This window comes from Myxine glutinosa, chromosome 6 (genome assembly GCF_964187855.1).
Source record: "Myxine glutinosa chromosome 6, kmMyxGlut1.1, whole genome shotgun sequence".
Classification (NCBI taxonomy): Eukaryota; Metazoa; Chordata; class Myxini; order Myxiniformes; family Myxinidae; genus Myxine; species Myxine glutinosa.
The window spans coordinates 97194352-97209535 of NC_136266.1; the positions used below are offsets into that span (position 1 = coordinate 97194352).

At 43.7% G+C, this 15184-nt stretch overlaps 1 protein-coding gene across 6 annotated transcripts in view; it reads right to left on the reverse strand.

The window, feature by feature from the left end:
• Positions 1–7028: 7028 nt before the first annotated feature.
• SMYD4 (SET and MYND domain containing 4) overlaps positions 7029–15184 on the reverse strand; it is an 88548-nt gene continuing 80392 nt past the window's right edge. For all 6 annotated transcript variants that reach the window (XM_078780206.1, XM_078780207.1, XM_078780209.1 and 3 more), the window contains 3 exons: positions 9949–10065; positions 9635–9758; positions 7029–7722 (listed from right to left, as the gene is read on the reverse strand). In XM_078780206.1, coding sequence (XP_078636332.1) covers positions 7554–7722; positions 9635–9758; positions 9949–10065 — 410 coding nt within the window. In that variant the 3' untranslated portion in view covers positions 7029–7553. The remainder of the gene's footprint in view (positions 7723–9634; positions 9759–9948; positions 10066–15184) is intronic.

Sequence of the window (15184 nt, forward strand, 5' to 3'; positions counted from 1 at the left end):
AACTTAATTGGATAGAAAGAACAAATTAACATTGTCCATGGAATTTGAAACCGAAGCTCCAAAATAAAGCCAGTGCTCAGAAAAGAGCACTTACCAGACAAACCCAAAGCATTCAATCTATTCTTTGCATATCAATTATTTTATGGTCACAATTATTCCCACCTCGTGAGGTCGGCCAGGAAAAGGTTTTGCCCAAATCCTTCACAAACTGACTGCCCAGGCCTGATGCTTGATAGCAGGTAGCAGGAATTGGGAATTCGTTCAGGGTGCCCACAATAACTTTGTGAAAGACACCGAGGGACCTTCAATGTCTACCAACTAATGCTAGCAAATGGGACAGTCAGCTTAACGTCTATGTAAAGGATGGCTCACTTTGCGATGCAATGCCCTGCTTGTGAAGCAACAATGCAAAAGTTTATAGACGAGTCGGAAATCAAATACAGGTGAGACCGCTCAATGGTCATGCCGGTCGGTTAGAGCATCCACTCTGAGCCTAGAAGGTCAGTGTAGTGGTTTGAATCGCGGTTGAGTCACACCAAAGATTTTTTAAAAAAGCGATACGTTTCTGCTTCCTTGGTGACACAGCAATTATTATAGTGAATACATCTGCTCCCTTTTGCATGTGTGATGACATCATTAGTGTCTAAAAGGGAAAATAGTTCAACAGTAATACGAAACAATCATGTTGTTTAAAAAAAAATACTGGTGCAATAAGCTTATAAAAATGTGACATGATTTCAAACTAAAACTTAACTGCCTTTTGCAATGAATGCAAGTGAGATTTCACTGAATTACTGTGGTATAAACATAACTCTGGTTTCAAACTGGTATCAGATGAGATTCAGTGTGTGAGAAACAGAAAACCAGCACTTACTTGCTCTCTTCCCCCCACCACTTCCCTCGATGATGACACAAAAATAAAACTTCCACTTCGCAGTGCATGCAGATTGCAGACCCAACATGCATGGGTGATAATATTTTATTTAAATTTTTGCTCTTTCACACTTGGATGGAGTAAAGAGAATGCAGAGTAAAATTATATGGAAAGTTGGAAACAGCACCAAAGATCAACGCAGCAGGGATGGTCACGGTGGCAAAGATTCCTTCCGGAGTGCCCGTTGAGTATGTCGGAGGCCTTTATACCATAATGGTGTAGATTATGTCTATGTGCAAACAATTCCACTGCTGGTAATCTTGTGAAACTCCTGCAGGCGATGTGTTTCATGTGTGCTACTAACAGGTATCTGTGACAACTTGCGTTGCTATTGCAGGTGCAGAGGTGTATACATAGACACAACGGAGAGGTCTGTGACAGATGAGTGATGCCATGCAGTGATGGCGAAGTGAAATTTCAGGTAGACATCATTAAAGGTCTTCAAATTATTTTTCAAAGAATAGATGAGCCACATCAGGATTCAGGTGCTGTGGTGCTTTGTCACAACTTCAAGGAAGAGGAAAGAGAGAAAAGAAAGGCAAAGGACACTTAAACAACTAGAGCAATGTGACTGTCGCCAATATGCCTCCGTGTAGTCCCTGCCGTGACAATACGTAGATGCCCTCATTCACTGTCCTAAAAATAAACAAGTTTGGTTTAAATCCCTTCAGCTGTTTTGAAGTATCACATTTTTACCACAGGACAGGTTTCACATCGATTGGTGAAACGTTTTTGGAGAAGGGATAAAAAAAAAAAAAACGGCTTTCAAGCTCATATGGCTGCCAAACCACATGACACACACCATCAAAAATGTACACTCTGCATATGCATGGGTAGGAGATCACGTTTGTGAAGTTTCATGTTGATCGGATAAGGTTCGTTTTTCTATTCAAGATGGCTGCCAAACCACATTATCTATGATGTCATCATTTTCAGACTATATTCAACAATGGTGTTGGATGACATTTGTGAAATTTTGCATCGATAGGGTACGTGGTTTGTGGGGGGCAGCGATCAGCCCCCCAGTCCCTCTTGACCCCAAGAAGAACCCCTGGAGGCATTTGGAACTGTGGTACAAGAGGTTTATTATATAAATTATTAATTAACGTGCACGGAATATTTTCAGGTCCATGCACCAAGACGGCAGCTCCCGGCGCACGGCAGCACGACCCACATTAGCAAGAAGCAGGTCGCGATGCGTACAATGCACAAGGAAGCGCCTCGAAGCCATCCACCGAAAATCGAGTTCTCACCGTCAAGCCGGTTATTATACATGGTTCCCCCCACGTCCCCCTACCCTCATCCCATACTGGGGGATCAAAGAGGTGGTCCAGACAGTGAGGAGCCTGAGTGGGGGGCAAGGCCACAGGGAGGACATAATATTTCATTTTTAGGGTGCAAAGAATCCAATGTGTCGACCTTAGCAGCGATAGATCTCCTAGGGAGGTCTTCTGGCGGGAAGTGGAATTATGATGTATGGTCTTCGACTGCCCTCAAGAGGATTGGGAGGGTATGGCGGGGGGCCAATACTCAGTATTCTAATGTAGAAGGTGGGGATATTTGGGTGCCCCTAATCATTGCCACGACAGTTTCAGAGATATTATTATTTCATATTTTCCTTCAATCCAATATGTCTGCCAAACCATGTGACCTCCAAAACAACAACAACAACAGGCATTTTAAAGGCCATTTTCTCTACTAGAGTGGGGGTTAGCCTTGCGGGCCCCATGAGAATCTTCTCCATTTTATACATCTCCCCTTGTTAACCCCCTTGCCCACATTTCTTCTTCCACCACCTTTAGCCAAGTTTTTCTCGGTCTTCCCCATCCTCTACTTCCTTCGACATTCATTTCCATCACTCTTCTCAACCAGTCACTTTCATCCTTCCTCAACACATGACCAAACCATCTCAACCGGTTTCTCTTCACACCATCCATCACAGGCTCTATTCCCATCATCTTTCGCAATTCATCATTTGTCTTCCTCTCTCTCAACGATACTCCACACATCCACCGAACCATTCGCATTTCCACCCTTTCCAGTCTTCGTTGCTGCTCTACGTTCATTACCCATGTCTCACTCCCATAAATCACAACACTTCTCACACATGCAGCATACACCTTTCCCTTCAGCTTCAACGACACTCCCCTCCTTGTCAGCACGCCACTCAGTTCCCGAAACTTCTTCCATGCACATCTCACTCTAGCAACCGTTGCCGAGTCTGATCCGCTTTCTCCATTCAGCATGTCTCCTCGGTAGAAAAATGTTTTCACACCTTCCAGCTTCACACCGTCTCCAAGATCCAACTTAACATTTTCTCCATCTGCAGCTCCCTCTATGCACACTTTGCACTTGAATGTAGCTGCCACACTGGTTAATGGCCCTCTCAGACCACTACATTTTTGATCAACCCACTCAGCGCACATTCTACATTGAATGGAGTTCACACCAACACCCTTCCTGCACACAGCACACGGCCACTTCCCAGTTCTTTCCACCTCACCACATGCTTTACCACTTGCCATCACCTTCGTCTTTCCGATATTCACCTTCAGACCTTTTGCCTCCATACATTCCTTCCGCTTGTTCATCTTCTCTTTCAGTCCATCCATACTCTCCCCAATCAACACCAGACCAGATCATCTGCATCGACCAACTCCCACGGTAAACCCTCCTTTACGTTCTGAGCCAGCACCTCCATCACAGCTACAAATAGTAGTGGACTTAGTACTGATCCCTGATGCGCTCCCACCTTCACCTCAAACTCACCACTGTTCCCGTCCTTCGTCCTTACAGCTGTGCGTGCTTTCTCGTACATTGCCATCACTGCTCTGATCAACCATTCCTCCACTCCTAACTTCCTCAATGCCCATGTCACTACTTCGCGTGGAACCCTATCGAATGCTTTCTCCAGATCAACAAACCCAAGAAACAACTTCTTCATCTTCTCCATGTACTTCTCCTGCAACTGCCTTACAATAAAAAGAGTGTCTGTCGTTCCTCTTCCTGGCATAAATCCAAACGGCATTTCGTCGATCTTCACTTTCTTCCTTATCCTCTTGTCCAACACCTTCATTCCATGCTCAAATAACTTTATCGCTCGATACGAGCCACAGTCCAGAGGGTCACCTTTCCCCTTGTATAGAGGGACAAGGGTACTCAGTTCTCAATCCACTGAAATGCGGCCTTTTTTCACCATCAGATTACAGATCTCTGTCATTCTCTTCACACCCCAATTTCCCGCTGCCTTCAACATATCTCCCACAACTCCCGTCGGCCCTCCCGCTTTTCTATTCTTCATCGCTTTTGTCGCTTCCTCAACTTCCTTCTCAGTTATCTTCTCTGCCGCTCCTAAAACTGGGTTACTCTCGATGTTGCCGTCCCATTCATTCTCTGCATTCAACAGCATTTCCATATATCTCTTCCATCTTCCTTTAATTCCATCTGGGTCCACAACGATATGTCCCACTTCATCCTTCAAGCAACTCACCCCCATCACATCGCATCTCTCTTTCGCTATCTGCTTTGCAATCCTGAATACCGCTCTCTGACCCTCTTCCGAATCCAAGCGTTCTCCGAACATTTTCCTCCATGCCTCCTGCCCCTTTGCTACCTCTTTCTTTGCAGCCTTCTTGGCTGCCTTATAACTTTCATACTCTGCCTCTTCTGCCCCCGTACATTTCGCCTTCTGCCACTCCTTGAGCTTCTTCCTTTTCTCGTAAATCCTCTTTCCAACTTCATCATCCCACCACCATGTTTCTGAGTGCCTCGGTGGTCCTTTTGTCCATCCACATACCTCACCAACGGCTCCCAACAGACTATCTTTCATTGACATCCACCCACTTTCAAGCTCAACCACATCATCCTCTACCATACTCAGCCTCTCTTTTAATGTCTCCTTCACTGTCACCTCTTTCAACCTCCACACCTTCATTCTCGGTTGGTACTTCACCCGCCGAGCTCTCCTTGCACCTTTCACCCTTATGTCGCAGACAACTATATGGTGCTGTGAAACAGCCTCCTCCCCCGGGATCACCTTTGTGTCCCGGAGGTGCCCCTTATCTCGCCTACGCACCATCAGGTAGTCAATGGTTGTCGTCGACCCACCTGATGTGTACGTAACAAGCTTATTATCCACTTTCTGGAACTGAGTATTACAAATCAACAAACCAGCTCCATCAGCAAACTCCAAAATCCTTTCACCTTCTCCATTCCTCACACCATATCCGTAACCCCCATGAACTCCCTCAAAACCATCTATGCTCCATTCCACCTCTGATGTCATAAATTTAATATTTCAATACAAATGGGTCATCGATCATGTGCATGCAATTTAAGATTTTTTAGGATAAGGCATTCGATTAAAACATTTAACGCTGGTATACCACTTCACCTATGATGCATCATTATCATGCTTTTGTTCCCCATTGGGAATACTTGACAATGTGCAAACTTTCAAATTCTTCCAATAAGCGGTTTCCGAGAAATAGGTTTTTAATTATTTAGTTTAATCAAAGATGATTGCCATACCACGTGACCTATTACATCACCATTATCATAGAAGCATTCTGCATGGGTGTCATTCCTACCCTTAAAAAGTTTAATCTGAATCGGATATGTGGTTGCTGAGAAAAACGAGGTTTAGCCCGTACAGACGGACGGACAACCAGAAAACATAATGCTTCCGGCCACCTTTGTGTGCTGAGGCATAAAAATCTTTAATTAAGGATTTCATAACATTAGCACCAACGTTTTCTGTTAAAATCTATAAAAGGTGTCTGCTAGCAGAACTTTACTTTTCCCCTCCTTTCAGTAGGCTTTGCATGAGCATTGTGTTGTTATTTTAGCCCACCTGGAACGAAGTTCAGGGGAGCTTGTGTGATGGCACGTCATCCGTCCCCGTCTGTCAGACCACCCATAAACACTTGCAACTTCTTCTCCGAAACCGCTGATGGGATTGCGACCAAATTTGGCACACATTATATTTGTTATGTTGTGACTTAAGTTTGTTCATGGCATAAAAAAAAAATCGGGGTATAAAGGGGTCTACCAGGGTCAAAGTCGGTCCAGGGTTGACCCCCAAAATATATATTTGCTTTCTTCTCAAAAACTACACACACTATTTCGATGAAACTTGACCACAACCTTCACCACCCGTGATGTACCAATGTTTGTTCAAGGCATTATAAAAATTGGGGTCTGAGGAGGTATACAGGATGGGAGGAGGGGGGGGGGGGGGGAGTGTTTGTTGCCCCCCAAAATAGGTGTTTTTTTGTTTGTTTGTTTAAAGTCTTATGGTTATGTTAGTATGATTCTACATGCTGCCCTTTCTTCTACCAACCATTGCAATTGGCTTAAAATACTTTTAGTCAGTGCAGTATATTGTTTATTCTACCAGGTGAGCGCCAGGGGTATTGCCCCTATGTTTGCTCATGGAAGAGCATGGTGACAGAGGGGTAACAAGACAATGTAGTGACAGTGGGGGCAATGGAACTATAGTTAAACACAACAAGCAAGGGAAATAACGAACAGGAAAAAGAGGAGAGAGAGGATTGGAGGAAACAGTCACCTGCAAGTAAGAAGACTGAGTGAAGTATGGTTAATGGGGGTAGAAGAGATCATGGGAAGGGATGGTTGATGACATGAGATGGCGGTGTACCATCCACTTGAAGCCCTGGAGGGAAGAGTACAGTTCAGCTGCTTCTGGAACGCAGTACCACAAACGGTCGGAAAGAGTTACAAAGGTCATCCTGAAAGACTTTGGTCTGCTGGAGATCTCTGTCCTTTTTTTCTTTCTCCTGTTCTCGTCTCCCTCTCGTCTCTCCAAAATATAACTCTTGAACTTCTTTCACAACGGGATATTTACTTTTAATCATTCTAACGCACCCCACCCTGTTAATATACTTGGCATTCCAAACAGATGGCTGATTGCGGAGATAACTGATAATTGTCAGTGCCTGTAAGAAAACACAGCACCAGACGTTAGGAAAACGTCCAGCGAGTGGGAGAGTTTGCCGAGAAATGCACAGAGGGTGGAAAGGGATGAGAGCAACCAGGCTATAAAATATGAGTTAGCAAAAACACAAAAGTAAAGTCCTTGAAAAATGTCAGTTTAATATTTCAAAAAACTTTTATCAGTGACTGCACAATGCCACCTCAAAAAAACGAATCATTCATTTTAGAGGAGAGATTAGCATTTTGCACAATGTGTGCTGTGGTTTGTGGGAGAAGCATTTCCTTAGATATTTAACAGCGAGTTTTCTTTTTCCTACAGTTACTCAAAACAAAGCAGATTTGAACAAGCAAGTCTAATCTAATCACACACTTAAACGGCTGCCACAGCAGTTGCAAACCAGGAAGGCTCCAAAGCAAGGCACGGCAGGAAACCCGATGCTCAACCCATGCAGGAAATATGGAATTTGGTCAGGGGAACCAGGATAAAGGTGGATTCTCCACAAACCTAACAAGTTCTGGAACAAACAATGATGGTACGATGAAACATTTTCTCGAAGCACTGTCAGACAGCACTTTTCATCAGATCCGATTTCTTCAGGATGAATCTTCAGGATTAATGGGCCCTCATTGACCAGTTAGGACGCACTGCAAATATGTCTGAAGTTCAACATGGCGCTGTCTCGACCGAGAGTAAGCGTACAGAGTCCTGCACCTGCTGAAGGCAGGCTTGCATTTGCTGTAGCTCTGCGACGAGAAAATGGTCGCGCCCAAAACTGTTGTTCAGCAGGACAAACGCCTCGTCCACCACAGGCACAGCTTCAGCCACACAGCGTCTGCCATGACAAACAACGCAATTCCCAATCTTAGGAAAAGAACTTTCTGTTTTGTGTGCATGTAAGTGAGTGTGTGAGAGTGTAAGCTGAGAAAACAAATTGGCGTGCAATTAAACAACTGGAGGGAGGGGAGTACTTTGCAATCAAGACTCAGTCCAGCCTTAAGGCAGAAACGTTGCAAGGATATCATGTGTATGGGTGGTGTATATATTAGTTTACAGACAGGAGCATCAACCTTGCTTTTGGTTCTTCAAGGTCGACAAGTACATATATTCCTGCAAGCTTAAAATCCCTTGCCTGGTAGGTTGCATTCACGGAGAATGCTGCTCTCATCCTGAGATGTCATTCGGTGAGATTCAAAACCGTGTGGATGCAAATGCACGTTAAAGAGTGGCAGCACAAGCAGCATGAGGAGAATGTAGTTATTTTTAACCCAACAGGAAATGCTACTTTGTTGAGTCGGAAAATAGTTTAAATGGAACATTGAGATCTCAAGGAAACTCTTTCTTCTGCAATTATGTGAAAGAATCACTCGCAGCCACCTTTTCTTATTTACTACATTCAGTAACCTCTGTCATTCCTCACATTTTCACTGCAGACTCTGTTCCAAAACACCTCGATGGCAAACATTTCCTTTCTATCTTCTTCGATCATCAAAACCCTTCCTGTGAGCTTCTGAGTGCAGGAATCAATTTTGACAGACTTCATGTATACACCGTCGAAAAAAAATAATTGTTATGCTGTATACTGTTAATTTGTCAATGATGCTGAGAATCTCCTGCGTTTCGGAAAATCTTCGTGGTTCATGCACCCGATGCTGGCTCGTGGAAAAGCTCAAAGACAGCAGGCCATAAAATTACAATACCAAACTGTCTGACAATACCAATACTAAACTGACAATACCAATACCAAATGCAACCTTTTCAGTACTACCGGTGTTTTTACATTGCTGGGATCAGTCTGGGAAAACTTGGACCCTGAAATACCTTGAAACTTGACCTTGAAATATAGTTACTTGAAATTTGATGGTCTGTCTAATGTATATATAAATCATCTTCACTTGCAAGGAAAGCTAATATACCTAATATACCTAATATATTATTCTGCTAATATACCGAAAAAAATTGTGCGGGTTCAACTCGAGGCCTCAAAGTACTAATCAGCCCAGTAAGTCCTCTCCTGATTACGGTGTCCAAGTTTCCTGCTCTCTGTGCCGGGACGATTACATGACTGGTTTTGAGGGCGTGCCTCGCGCAATGCCAATAAAAAGAAGCATTCTAACCTCTGGGATCAGTTTCTGCAAAATAACGGTCGTGGATTCGTATCAGCAGGGGTTTATTAACTTTCAGGAAAAGTTGGTGCAATCCCATGCTGATACGCTGATACGAATCGATGGTACAAAGTAGATGTTGCAATTTTGCGTGAAAGTGACAATATACTTTGCATGTGAGCTGAGATACCCTTGTGACTGATTGTAAAAACACAACTGCAGGATGTCCGTCAAATTCTAAACTACACATGACAACTGTTCATCAAGAAACATTAGGTCATCAAGTGACACCGCCATATCACGCAGATTGATACAAGCATTGCATGGCATCGGTCCAGCAGGACAAGAGAACAATGGGTTCGTGAATTGCAGCCGATGAATCACATTGTACTTTGCATGCAAAGCGCAATTTCTGTTGTTGAAAACAATGATGTTGTTAAATAACATCCTTATGATTAAATAACAAAGCACTGCAGGTGCATGTCTTGCATGACTGCACCTCTCAAACTCATGTGACCCATGCATCGTTGCCCCTTTTCTCTTTACCATGACGTATTGTATAATTACCTTATATCCACAATTCTGCTTGTATTTAGTCACATGCATATTTACAACAATAATGTGCAGGCAATGATTCCTTACCCATTGAACAACAGCTGTGCCAGTTTGAACATTTCCTGTGCAGCTTCTGGACTCTTCTCACCAAAACGCTTCTTTACTCCAACTAGGCTCTTCTGAACCCACTTTGCTGCCTCCTTCCATTGCCCTAGTAAATACAGAAAAGATGAAAAAGAGAAAAGAAAGGGTGGGAGGAGGGGTGGGGTAAGGGGTTCAGGGTAATATGAGGAAAATAAGGGATCAAATGAAGGACACACTAATAATAATGGTGCTAGGTTTATATAGCGCATGATGATACGTTAATATCCTCTACGCATAGAGGGTAACTGCAGTGGTACCTTGCATGGCGTGTCCACGAGCCAACAAGTCGTACAACTCGCCAATCATGTCATGCTCCTCTGACATCAGGTGACTGGCAGCAGGTAGGACATCCAGGAGGATTCCAATTGCCACCTCTGTTCATGGCACACAGGAAAGTAAAGCCATTCGAATGTGAATCAAATCGCAATTCAACAAACCCTGCTGTTTGTCTCTACCATCTCGGAATGGATTTTTGCCATAGCGTCTGGTATGACTCGAGCAAATAGAAAAGCAATATGTTGTAGAAAAGAAGAAAAATCTCTAGTTTCTGTCAAATAATTAAAAAACAAGACCGAATGTCTAACAGCTGCGCAGCCAGGCTTGTAAAATATTATAAACCACAAACACATAGGATTCGCTTTTTAAACAGTCGTTAATGCTGTTTATAACATTAAACAAAGAAATTTTGAGGAATCCTGGCATCTGTGAGGTAAGTTTTACTTCCAGAACTGAGCGAAGATCTACTGTAATCTATATACCCCACAAGGGTTGGGTAAATAACACGACCCTTCCTCCCGCTAAAGTGGCATTTTTCATAGGTTTTGAATTAAGGTTTTGTTTTGAAAACCACCAATGAAACCCACCTTTCCTGCTGTTTAACACAAAACTGAAAGGGAGGAAGCCCAGGTTGCGCAACATTAACCAAGCAGCTAGGTAGCGCTTGCCAAGCCAGCCGTTCGTTAACTGTTTTGAATGGAGTGCTTGCTCGAATGCTTAAAACAACTTGGCGATCTCTCCACAAGAAACTTGGTAAATGATTACACACTCAATGTTCTTGAGACCCGACCACAGAGAGGCTGTAATCTATATACCCCAAAGACGAATGACCCTTCCTGCCACTCCCATAGTGAGCGGGTGTACTAGTAAATTAAAATGTCAGTCGGTGGAGTCAGCCGTCGTAATGACATCATAGACGTAATGATTTAGCGTCAGATGGACGACAGATGGACACAAAACTGCCGCTACTTTAATATATAGAAGATGATATATTTTAACCACCAGTAACTTTGCATGTACTACGAACGGATTAGTGTTACGATTAGATTTACTATAATATTGTTATGTTTTTGGGATAGGGATGAAATACCTTAGTCGAGATAGAATTGTGCAGGTTTAGGATTCTCAGAGTGTCGCGAAGAAGAAGAACCCACCTCCATGTAAATTAAGTTAGGCCGACTGTCTGGGTAAGATAGTATACTGTATGTGTCTCCATACAAGGGGTGGAGCTATGCTAATTAGGTAGGGCTCAAGGATAAAAAGATTTATTATTATTATTATTATTATTATTAAACCCCAGTGTGTAATGGCCCTGTGATTTTTCCCTTCATTGATATTGCATCTCAAAGGGCCGCCACAATAACTACAACAATCGCACTGTTAATGAATCCATTCACCCACAACACCGGGAGGGCTTGCAAAACCCGAACATTTGCCTATCGGCAAAGGAACTCCACCCAGCCAAACATTCCCGAACGACAGCTAGGCTCTGCCTCGGTGGACCGGAATTGACAGGCTTGACGGGCCCCGAGCTTCATCATTGGGCATCAAAAATGGCAGTGAGGCCACGCCCCGAAGGACGATTGGTTGGGATGATTCGATGGCGCTGGGCGATTGGTCAAAAGGATGACGTGATCAAGACGCCAGAGAGGAAAAGAAAAGGGACCACCATTTTCTCTCTCTCTTGGCCCTGGTTGCGTCAGCGAACAGTCGGATTCTGTCTCGCTTCTCTCTCCTCTCTTGGTCCCGGCAGTGTTGGTGGACGGTCGCGTTTTATATCGCTCTCCCTGTGCCTTCGGCGGTACGCACTAGCGAGGTGAGTGGTAGAAGCCCAGTGGATCGTGATGATCGGAGGAGGAGGAGGGATTTTGGCCACCGCTCCGCGGATGAGTGGCTGCTACGGGTGCGGCTGCGCACCATCTTGTGCGCTTCCTGCGTGGTGACTCCTGTTCGAAGACCATCGGCCAACGCACCACACAAACACATTTGCTTTTATTTGTCTTCCCTTGTCGTGTCTCTGTGTCCGTGTGGAGGGTCCCTCATTTAGGAATTTAGCTTACCTCACCTTCCCTGTTACTTTGCATTATTTTAATAAACCCTGTATTTATTGCATTCCGTTGTCATGCCTGTCTTGTTTGTTTCTGTGTCCGTGGGTTCGGATAAACCCCTGCCGCATTCGTTCATTCAGGTAAGGCCACGGGACCTCCATTTCCCGCGCGCGCCATACAAAGGAATCGCCATCGATTCGGCTCATACGCCTCGGAGTTAAAGCTCGTCTTGGGCATCCGTCACCCTGAGGTCTTCACTACAGGGTTGACATGACAATATTAACATTACGTTATCATTATTACCTCTGCCACCAAAGGTGGATGGAGGTTATGTTTTCACCCCTGTCTGTCTGTCTGATTCTTTTTGTCTGCCCGTTTGTGAACAAGATATCTCAAAAAGTTGTGGACGGATTCAGACGAAATTTGGCAGAGAGGTAGCATGTGTGACAAGGACGAACTGATTAGATTTTGGTGAAGATCCAGATTCGGATCCGGCTACATTAATTATTTAATTTTTAAGTGATTCTTCACCATTGAGAGAACGGGTGAAAAGCGATATATAACATGATATTTAAAAAAGTTATGGACGAGTTATGAATAAACTTGGTGGATGAGTTGGTTAGGTGACAAGAACAAGCCAATTAGATTTGGGTTCAGGTTCAAATCCAGATCCGGCCTTTCAGTGGGATACAAATCGTAAACTGTTCACCAGGCGGAAGTATGCTCTCTACTGAGTGCCTTTATAGTTTCGAAAATGATATTATAAAAACATTGCCTCAAACAGGGAATCATGATTGTCATGGGGCCCGCAAGGCTAACCCCCACTCTAGTGGGGGAAATGGCCTTAAAACGATCATTCATATATATTTTTTATTATCAAAAGACCGAGGCGAATTCCTTACTTCCACAGTTATTAGTACCGTACACCACTTATCATTGATTAAAGAACCATACACCGCTTCAATCTATTAACTTTGTATTCACGACATTGGGATTAAAGTGTGATGGTGATATTTACTATATTATTAGGTTTACTCTTCATGGAATGGAGAGTAACCTATTATTATTCCCACAGTTTTTCTTATTATTCTTCCACTCTATTTTGCACCTCCGAAAACTTGATAATGAAATTTCTCAGCAACCGCTGGTCGGATTGACAGGAAATTTTCATCAAATGATCGGCTAGGCTCGTATAAATTTTTAATGCTAATTATGATGTCATAAGGTCACGTGGTATGAGCGCCATCTTGTAAAACACCGTCAACTTTGCCCTTCTATATCTCCGAAACGGCTCAATGGAAAAATTTGAGGAATCTACAAGTGGGTTTCGGCTATCCCAGAAGAGTGTCAGCATCACTTTTCCAGCAGACGGCTGTGTATGGAATTTTTTGGGCTTTGGAGAAGTTGAATGGTGCCACTCTTTGCTTGCCCTCTTGATTTTTGGCTGAAAGTAGTGGACCCAGATTTCATCCCCAGTCACTATGCACTGTAAGAAAGCGTCGCCTTCTGTTTCGTAACATCGCAGAAGTTCTTCACATGCGTCCACTCGCCGTTCTTTCAGTTCGGGTGTGAGTTGTCTCGGCACCCACCTTGCAGACACTTTGCGGAACCCCAGCACGTTGTGAATGATATGGTGTACTGAACCATGGCTAATGTTCAATTGGAGACCATTTCATCCAGCATAATGCGACGGTTTTCCCTTAGCACGCGCTCAACTCCTGCAACCATTTCTGGTGTGTCGGCTGGGTGAGGCCAGCCTGAGCAAGCAGTGTCTGCCACACTGGACACTCCACTTTTAAACTTCCTGTCCCAGTCGTACACCTGCTGCAGCGATAAACATGCATCACCATATTGCCTCTTCATTCTACGATGGATTTCACTGGGATTCACACCCTCACTTCCCAAGAAACGGATGACAGAACGTTGCTCCTCCCTGGTGCATGCTTCTAAGGGAGCCGCCATCTTGGAGCTGCTCTACTGACGTCATATGCTCAATGTTGCCAGATCTAAAACAGGCAAAATATGACTCTTACCCATAGATATAACATATGTCGTCTACAACTACACACATTACTTTCTCGAATTTATATCGCCATTTTAAGGTTACTTATTGACTGGCCCTCGTACATACATACGGACGGACAGACACTGTTCTAGACGGTTTTGCCCTATAGGCTACACCGTAAAAATAGAACTGCACTCTTCGACGTCGTGACATCGACCGATATGCCTCCGCCCACATTATTACATTATATTATACATTATACATACTTGTACCAAGTTTGACGTAAATCCCTTCAGCTGTTCTCAACATCACCTGACCTCTGACCTTTGATGCAGAAATCTAATCAGTTCATATTTGAATCATAATATACACTTATACCAAGTTTGGTCAAAATCCCATCATTTGTTCACAAGTTAGTGCAGTTACAGAATTTTTACTGACAGGGACCTCTTGACCGCAAAATGCAATCTGTTTATGTTCATATCATTATTCATACTTGTACCAAGTTTAACTTAGATCCCTTCAGCCGTTCTTAAATTATCACAGTAATGAAAACCTATTACGGACGGACGGACGGACAGCCAACCCAAAAACATAATGCCTTCATCGGCGGAGGCATAAAAGCAGATCCAGGACAGTATGCTTGCATATTCTTTACATAAAAACTGCAGAACTTGACATTGTTATACCCGCTACACTCCCCTACTTCCCACTCTTTCTCACTCTCACAGATACCGCCTCTGAATAGGAGAGATTGTGAGGTAGGGGAGTGCACAGGACACAAGTGTCACATAATTCAGGTTTTGCATGGATATTATGTAAATGCATCTAACTGCAACTCTACTTACCTTCCTTTTCATTAATTAATTTTTCTCCAGTCCACCTCTACAGACACCCCAACATCCTCCTGCCAACCGCCCCCCCCCCCCCCCTTACCCACTTAGGCAGGAAAACAGCCAAGTTCAGAAAAGCAACGCCAACAGTACAAAAACCTAGTTTTAGAAACTCCCAATTCTCACAATCAGCTTGAAATTATCCAGATAGAATACATTTGAAGCTTAACAAAATTCAGAAAGAAACAACATTTATATTATCTCCATTTAAGATAGAACAAGAACGGCACTTGGCAGAGAACATACCTCTGCCAGGCTGAACAGTTTACAT